The sequence below is a fragment of the Lampetra fluviatilis genome, unplaced genomic scaffold (genome assembly GCF_964198595.1).
Source record: "Lampetra fluviatilis unplaced genomic scaffold, kcLamFluv1.1 SCAFFOLD_840, whole genome shotgun sequence".
Lineage (NCBI taxonomy): Eukaryota > Metazoa > Chordata > Hyperoartia > Petromyzontiformes > Petromyzontidae > Lampetra > Lampetra fluviatilis.
The window spans coordinates 27501-37500 of NW_027620808.1; the positions used below are offsets into that span (position 1 = coordinate 27501).

Consider the following 10000-nt stretch of genomic DNA (forward strand, 5'->3'; position numbering starts at 1 on the left):
CACTGCACGTGTGTCTGTGTGTGTGTGTGTGACTATCTGCGTGTCTGTGCGTGTGTGTGTGTCTGTGCGTGTGTGTCTGTGTGTGCGTGTATGTGTGTGTGTCTGTGTGTGTGTCTGTGTGTGTGTGTGTCTGTGTGTGTGTGTGTCTGTGTGTGCGTGTGTGTATCTGTGCGTGTGTGTGTGTGACTATCTGCGTGTCTGTGTGTGTGTGTGACTATCTGCGTGTCTGTGCGTGTGTGTGTGTGTCTGTGTGTGCGTGTGTGTGTGTGTGCGTGTGTGTATCTGTGCGTCTGTGTGTGTGTGTGTCTGTGTGTGTCTGTGTGTGCGTGTGTGTATCTGTGCGTGTGTGTGTGTGTCTGTGTGTGTGTGTGTGTATCTGCGCGTCTGTGCGTGTGTGTGTGTGTGACTATCTGCGTGTCTGTGCGTGTGTGTGTGTGTGTGTGTCTGTGTGTGTGTCTGTGTGTGCGTGTGTGTATCTGTGCGTGTGTGTGTGTGTCTGTGTGTGTGTCTGTGTGTGCGTGTGTGCAGGCCGTAGCCTACGCTCACTACTGGCGCTCGGCTCAGCGTGGCCACATGGACGGAGCCATCCGCTGTGCCGAGTACTGGGCCCTGGGTCACGGAGAGTCGGCCCCTCTCAGCATGAGCAGTGCTGTCATGTCAGTCACTCACCACTCACTCACTCACCACTCACTCACCACTCACTCACCACTCACTCACTCACTCACCACTCACTCACCACTCACTCACTCATCACTCACTCATCACTCACTCATCACTCACTCACTCACCACTCACTCACCACTCACTCACTCACCACTCACTCACTCACCACTCACTCATCACTCACTCACTCACTCACCACTCACTCACCACTCACTCACTCATCACTCACTCATCACTCACTCATCACTCACTCACTCACTCACCACTCACTCACCACTCACTCACTCACTCACCACTCACTCACCACTCACTCACTCATCACTCACTCATCACTCACTCATCACTCACTCACTCACCACTCACTCACTCATCACTCACTCATCACTCACTCATCACTCACTCATCACTCACTCACTCACTCACCACTCACTCACTCATCACTCACTCATCACTCAATCACTCACCACTCACTCACTGTCACTCACTCATCACTCACTCATCACTCATCACTCACTCACCACTCACTCACCACTCACTCACTCATCACTCACTCACCACTCACTCACTCATCACTCACTCATCACTCACTCACTCACCACTCACCACTCACTCATCACTCACTCATCACTCACTCACTCACCACTCACTCACCACTCACTCACTCATCACTCACTCATCACTCACTCACTCATCACTCACTCATCAATCACTCACTCACCACTCACTCACTGTCACTCACTCATCACTCACTCATCACTCATCACTCACTCACCACTCACTCACCACTCACTCACTCATCACTCACTCACCACTCACTCACTCACTCACTCACTCACCACTCACTCATCACTCACTCACCACTCACTCACTCATCACTCACTCATCACTCATCACTCACTCACCACTCACTCACCACTCACTCACTCATCACTCACTCACCACTCACTCACTCACTCACTCACCACTCACTCATCACTCACTCATCACTCACTCACTCATCACTCACTCACTCACTCACTCACCACTCACTCATCACTCACTCACCACTCACTCACTCATCACTCACTCATCACTCACTCACTCACTCACCACTCACTCACTCATCACTCACTCATCACTCACTCACTCACTCATCACTCACTCACTCATCACTCACTCATCACTCACTCACTCATCACTCACTCATCACTCACTCACTCATCACTCACTCATCACTCACTCACTCACTCACTCACTCATCACTCACTCATCACTCACTCACCACTCACTCACTCATCACTCACTCATCACTCACTCATCACTCACCACTCACTCACTCACTCACCACTCACTCACTCATCACTCACTCATCACTCACTCATCACTCACTCACCACTCACTCACTCATCACTCACTCATCACTCACTCATCACTCACCACTCACTCACTCACTCACCACTCACTCACTCATCACTCACTCATCACTCACTCATCACTCACTCATCACTCACTCACTCACCACTCACTCACTCACTCATCACTCACTCATCACTCACTCATCACTCACTCACTCACCACTCACTCACTCATCACTCACTCACTCATCACTCACTCACTCATCACTCACTCATCACTCACCACTCACTCATCACTCACTCATCACTCACCACTCACTCACTCACTCACTCACTCATCACTCACTCATCACTCACTCACCACTCACTCACTCATCACTCACTCATCACTCACTCATCACTCACCACTCACTCACTCACTCACCACTCACTCACTCATCACTCACTCATCACTCACTCATCACTCACTCACCACTCACTCACTCATCACTCACTCATCACTCACTCATCACTCACCACTCACTCACTCACTCACCACTCACTCACTCATCACTCACTCATCACTCACTCATCACTCACTCATCACTCACTCACTCACCACTCACTCACTCACTCATCACTCACTCATCACTCACTCATCACTCACTCACTCACCACTCACTCACTCATCACTCACTCACTCATCACTCACTCACTCATCACTCACTCATCACTCACTCATCACTCACTCACTCATCACTCACTCACTCACCACTCACTCACTCATCACTCACTCACTCACTCACTCATCACTCACTCATCACTCACTCACTCACCACTCACTCACTCATCACTCACTCATCACTCACTCACTCACTCACCACTCACTCACTCATCACTCACTCATCACTCACTCACCACTCACTCACTCATCACTCACTCATCACTCACTCACTCACTCATCACTCACTCATCACTCACCACTCACTCACTCATCACTCACTCACTCATCACTCACTCACTCACTCACTCATCACTCACTCATCACTCACTCACTCACCACTCACTCACTCATCACTCACTCATCACTCACTCACTCACCACTCACTCACTCATCACTCACTCATCACTCACTCACCACTCACTCATCACTCACTCATCACTCACTCACTCACCACTCACTCACTCATCACTCACTCATCACTCACTCACTCACCACTCACTCACTCATCACTCACTCATCACTCACTCACCACTCACTCACTCATCACTCACTCATCACTCACTCATCACTCACCACTCACTCACTCATCACTCACTCATCACTCACTCACTCATCACTCACTCATCACTCACTCACCACTCACTCACTCATCACTCACTCATCACTCACTCATCACTCACTCACCACTCACTCACTCATCACTCACTCATCACTCACTCACTCACCACTCACTCACTCATCACTCACTCACTCATCACTCACTCACTCACCACTCACTCACCACTCACTCATCACTCACTCACTCATCACTCACTCATCACTCACTCACTCATCACTCACTCATCACTCACTCACTCATCACTCACTCATCACTCACTCATCACTCACTCACCACTCACTCATCACTCACTCACTCATCACTCACTCATCACTCACTCACTCATCACTCACTCATCACTCACTCACCACTCACTCACTCATCACTCACTCATCACTCACTCATCACTCACTCACTCACCACTCGCTCACTCATCACTCACTCATCACTCACTCATCACTCACTCATCACTCACTCACTCACCACTCACTCACCACTCACTCACTCATCACTCACTCACTCACCACTCACTCACCACTCACTCACTCATCACTCACTCACTCACCACTCACTCACCACTCACTCACTCATCACTCACTCACTCACCACTCACTCACTCACTCACTCATCACTCACTCATCACTCACTCATCACTCACTCACCACTCACTCACTCATCACTCACTCATCACTCACTCATCACTCACTCACTCATCACTCACTCATCACTCACTCATCACTCACTCACCACTCACTCACTCATCACTCACTCATCACTCACTCATCACTCACTCACCACTCACTCATCACTCACTCATCACTCATCACTCACTCATCACTCACTCACTCACTCACCACTCACTCATCACTCACTCATCACTCACCACTCACTCATCACTCACTCACTCACCACTCACTCACTCATCACTCACTCACTCATCACTCATCACTCACTCATCACTCACTCATCACTCATCACTCACTCATCACTCACTCACTCACCACTCACTCATCACTCACTCACTCACCACTCACTCACTCATCACTCATCACTCACTCATCACTCACTCACCACTCACTCACTCACCACTCACTCATCACTCACTCACCACTCACTGTCACTCACCACTCACTCACTCACCACTCACTCACTCATCACTCACTCACCACTCACTCACTCATCACTCACTCATCACTCACTCACTCATCACTCACTCATCACTCACTCATCACTCACTCACCACTCACTCACTCATCACTCACTCATCACTCACTCACTCATCACTCACTCACCACTCACTCACTCACCACTCACTCACCACTCACTCACCACTCACTCACTCATCACTCACTCATCACTCACTCATCACTCACTCACTCATCACTCACTCATCACTCACTCACTCACTCATCACTCACTCATCACTCACTCATCACTCACTTCACTCACTCATCACTCACTCACCACTCACTCACTCACCACTCACTCACTCATCACTCACTCATCACTCACTCACTCACTCACCACTCACTCACTCATCACTCACTCACTCATCACTCACTCACTCACTCACCACTCACTCACTCATCACTCACTCACTCACCACTCACTCACCACTCACTGTCACTCACCACTCACTCATCACTCACTCACCACTCACTCACCACTCACTCACTCACCACTCACTCACTCATCACTCACTCACCACTCACTCACTCACCACTCACTCACTCACTCACTCACTCACCACTCACTCACTCATCACTCACTCATCACTCACTCACTCACCACTCACTCACCACTCACTCACTCACCACTCACTCACTCATCACTCACTCATCACTCACTCACTCACTCACCACACACTCACTCACTCACTCACCACTCACTCACTCACCACTCACTCACTCATCACTCACTCATCACTCACTCACTCACTCACCACTCACTCATCACTCACTCATCACTCACTCACTCACTCACCACTCACTCATCACTCACTCACCACTCACTCACCACTCACTCACCACTCACTGTCACTCATCACTCACTCACCACTCACTCACCACTCACTGTCACTCATCACTCACTCACCACTCACTCACCACTCACTCACTCACCACTCACTCACCACTCACTCACCACTCACTCACTCACCACTCACTCATCACTCACTCACCACTCACTCACTCATCACTCACTCACCACTCACTCACTCATCACTCACTCATCACTCACTCACCACTCACTCACTCACTCATCACTCACTCACTCACCACTCACTCATCACTCACTCATCACTCACTCACTCATCACTCACTCATCACTCACTCACTCACTCATCACTCACTCACTCATCACTCACTCACCACTCACTCACTCATCACTCACTCATCACTCACTCATCACTCACTCATCACTCACTCACTCATCACTCACCACTCACTGTCACTCACCACTCACTCACTCATCACTCACTCATCACTCACTCATCACTCACTCACTGTCACTCACTCACCACTCACTCACTCATCACTCACTCACCACTCACTCACTCACCACTCACTCACCACTCACTCATCACTCACTCACCACTCACTCACTCATCACTCACCACTCACTGTCACTCATCACTCACTCACCACTCACTCACCACTCACTGTCACTCATCACTCACTCACCACTCACTCACCACTCACTCACTCACCACTCACTCACCACTCACTCACCACTCACTCACTCACCACTCACTCATCACTCACTCACCACTCACTCACTCATCACTCACTCACCACTCACTCACTCATCACTCACTCATCACTCACTCACCACTCACTCACTCACCACTCACTCACTCATCACTCACTCATCACTCACTCACCACTCACTCACTCATCACTCACTCACTCACTCACTTCACTCACCACTCACTCACTCACCACTCACTCACCACTCACTCACTCATCACTCACTCACCACTCACTCACTCATCACTCACTCATCACTCACTCATCACTCACTCACTCATCACTCACTCATCACTCACTCACTCATCACTCACTCATCACTCACTCACTCATCACTCACTCATCACTCACTCATCACTCACTCACTCACTCACTCACTCATCACTCACTCACTCACTCACTCACTCACTCACTCACTCATCACTCACTCATCACTCACTCACTCACTCATCACTCACTCATCACTCACTCATCACTCACTCACTCACTCATCACTCACTCATCACTCACTCACTCATCACTCACTCACTCACTCACTCATCACTCACTCATCACTCACTCATCACTCACTCACTCACCACTCACTCATCACTCACTCACCACTCACTCATCACTCACTCACTCACCACTCACTCATCACTCACTCACTCATCACTCACTCATCACTCACTCACTCATCACTCACTCATCACTCACTCACTCATCACTCACTCATCACTCACTCATCACTCACTCACTCATCACTCACTCATCACTCACTCATCACTCACTCACTCATCACTCACTCATCACTCACTCATCACTCACTCACTCACCACTCACTCACTCATCACTCACTCATCACTCACTCATCACTCACTCACTCACCACTCACTCACTCATCACTCACTCACTCATCACTCACTCACTCATCACTCACTCACTCATCACTCACTCATCACTCACTCATCACTCACTCACTCATCACTCACTCACTCACCACTCACTCACTCATCACTCACTCACTCACTCACTCATCACTCACTCATCACTCACTCACTCACCACTCACTCACTCATCACTCACTCATCACTCACTCACTCACCACTCACTCACTCATCACTCACTCATCACTCACTCACCACTCACTCACTCATCACTCACTCATCACTCACTCACTCACTCATCACTCACTCATCACTCACCACTCACTCACTCATCACTCACTCACTCATCACTCACTCACTCACTCACTCATCACTCACTCATCACTCACTCACTCACCACTCACTCACTCATCACTCACTCATCACTCACTCACTCACCACTCACTCATCACTCACTCATCACTCACTCACTCATCACTCACTCATCACTCACTCACTCACTCATCACTCACTCACTCATCACTCACTCACCACTCACTCACTCATCACTCACTCATCACTCACTCATCACTCACTCATCACTCACTCACTCATCACTCACCACTCACTGTCACTCACCACTCACTCACTCATCACTCACTCATCACTCACTCATCACTCACTCACTGTCACTCACTCACCACTCACTCACTCATCACTCACTCACCACTCACTCACTCACCACTCACTCACCACTCACTCATCACTCACTCACCACTCACTCACTCATCACTCACCACTCACTGTCACTCATCACTCACTCACCACTCACTCACCACTCACTGTCACTCATCACTCACTCACCACTCACTCACCACTCACTCACTCACCACTCACTCACCACTCACTCACCACTCACTCACTCACCACTCACTCATCACTCACTCACCACTCACTCACTCATCACTCACTCACCACTCACTCACTCATCACTCACTCATCACTCACTCACCACTCACTCACTCACCACTCACTCACTCATCACTCACTCATCACTCACTCACCACTCACTCACTCATCACTCACTCACTCACTCACTGTCACTCACCACTCACTCACTCACCACTCACTCACCACTCACTCACTCATCACTCACTCACCACTCACTCACTCATCACTCACTCATCACTCACTCATCACTCACTCACTCATCACTCACTCATCACTCACTCACTCATCACTCACTCATCACTCACTCACTCATCACTCACTCATCACTCACTCATCACTCACTCACTCACTCACTCACTCATCACTCACTCATCACTCACTCACTCACTCACTCACTCACTCATCACTCACTCATCACTCACTCACTCACTCATCACTCACTCATCACTCACTCATCACTCACTCACTCACTCATCACTCACTCATCACTCACTCACTCATCACTCACTCACCACTCACTCATCACTCACTCATCACTCACTCATCACTCACTCACTCACCACTCACTCATCACTCACTCACCACTCACTCATCACTCACTCACTCACCACTCACTCATCACTCACTCACTCATCACTCACTCATCACTCACTCACTCATCACTCACTCATCACTCACTCACTCATCACTCACTCATCACTCACTCATCACTCACTCACTCATCACTCACTCATCACTCACTCATCACTCACTCACTCATCACTCACTCATCACTCACTCATCACTCACTCACTCACCACTCACTCACTCATCACTCACTCATCACTCACTCACTCACTCACCACTCACTCACTCATCACTCACTCATCACTCACTCATCACTCACTCACTCACTCACCACTCACTCACTCATCACTCACTCATCACTCACTCACTCACTCACCACTCACTCACTCACCACTCACTCATCACTCACTCATCACTCACTCACTCACTCACCACTCACTCACTCACCACTCACTCATCACTCACTCATCACTCACTCACTCATCACTCACTCATCACTCACTCACTCACCACTCACTCATCACTCATCACTCACTCATCACTCACTCACTCACCACTCACTCATCACTCACTCATCACTCACTCACTCATCACTCACTCACTCATCACTCACTCATCACTCACTCACTCACCACTCACTCATCACTCACTCACTCACTCACTCACCACTCACTCACTCATCACTCACTCATCACTCACTCACTCACTCACCACTCACTCACTCATCACTCACTCATCACTCACTCACTCACCACTCACTCATCACTCACTCATCACTCACTCACTCATCACTCACTCACCACTCACTCATCACTCACTCATCACTCACTCATCACTCACTCATCACTCACTCACTCACCACTCACTCATCACTCACTCACCACTCACTCATCACTCACTCACTCACCACTCACTCATCACTCACTCACTCATCACTCACTCATCACTCACTCACTCATCACTCACTCATCACTCACTCACTCATCACTCACTCATCACTCACTCACTCATCACTCACTCATCACTCACTCACTCATCACTCACTCATCACTCACTCATCACTCACTCACTCACCACTCACTCACTCATCACTCACTCATCACTCACTCACTCACTCACCACTCACTCACTCATCACTCACTCATCACTCACTCACTCACTCACCACTCACTCATCACTCACTCATCACTCACTCACTCATCACTCACTCACCACTCACTCACCACTCACTCATCACTCACTCATCACTCACTCACTCATCACTCACTCATCACTCACTCATCACTCACTCACTCATCACTCACTCATCACTCACTCATCACTCACTCATCACTCACTCACTCACCACTCACTCACTCATCACTCACTCATCACTCACTCACTCACTCACCACTCACTCACCACTCACTCACTCACCACTCACTCATCACTCACTCATCACTCACTCACTCACTCATCACTCACTCACCACTCACTCACTCATCACTCACTCACTCACCACTCACTCACTGTCACTCACTGGGCGAGAGGCCGACCAAAATCCGGTTTCGGTGCCGAAAGTTGGAAAATGGTTTTGGTCGAAAGTCAGTTTT

The 10000-nt window shown here is 49.2% G+C and overlaps 1 protein-coding gene across 1 annotated transcript in view; it reads left to right on the forward strand.

Annotated features, from left to right (window-relative positions):
• LOC144954404 (protein sel-1 homolog 3-like) overlaps positions 1 to 10000 on the forward strand; it is a gene marked incomplete at both ends in the record, with an annotated part of 43699 nt that overhangs the window by 27413 nt on the left and 6286 nt on the right. The window contains 1 exon segment of the mRNA XM_078884907.1: positions 529 to 656. Within this exon segment, the coding sequence (XP_078741033.1) occupies positions 529 to 656 (128 nt within the window).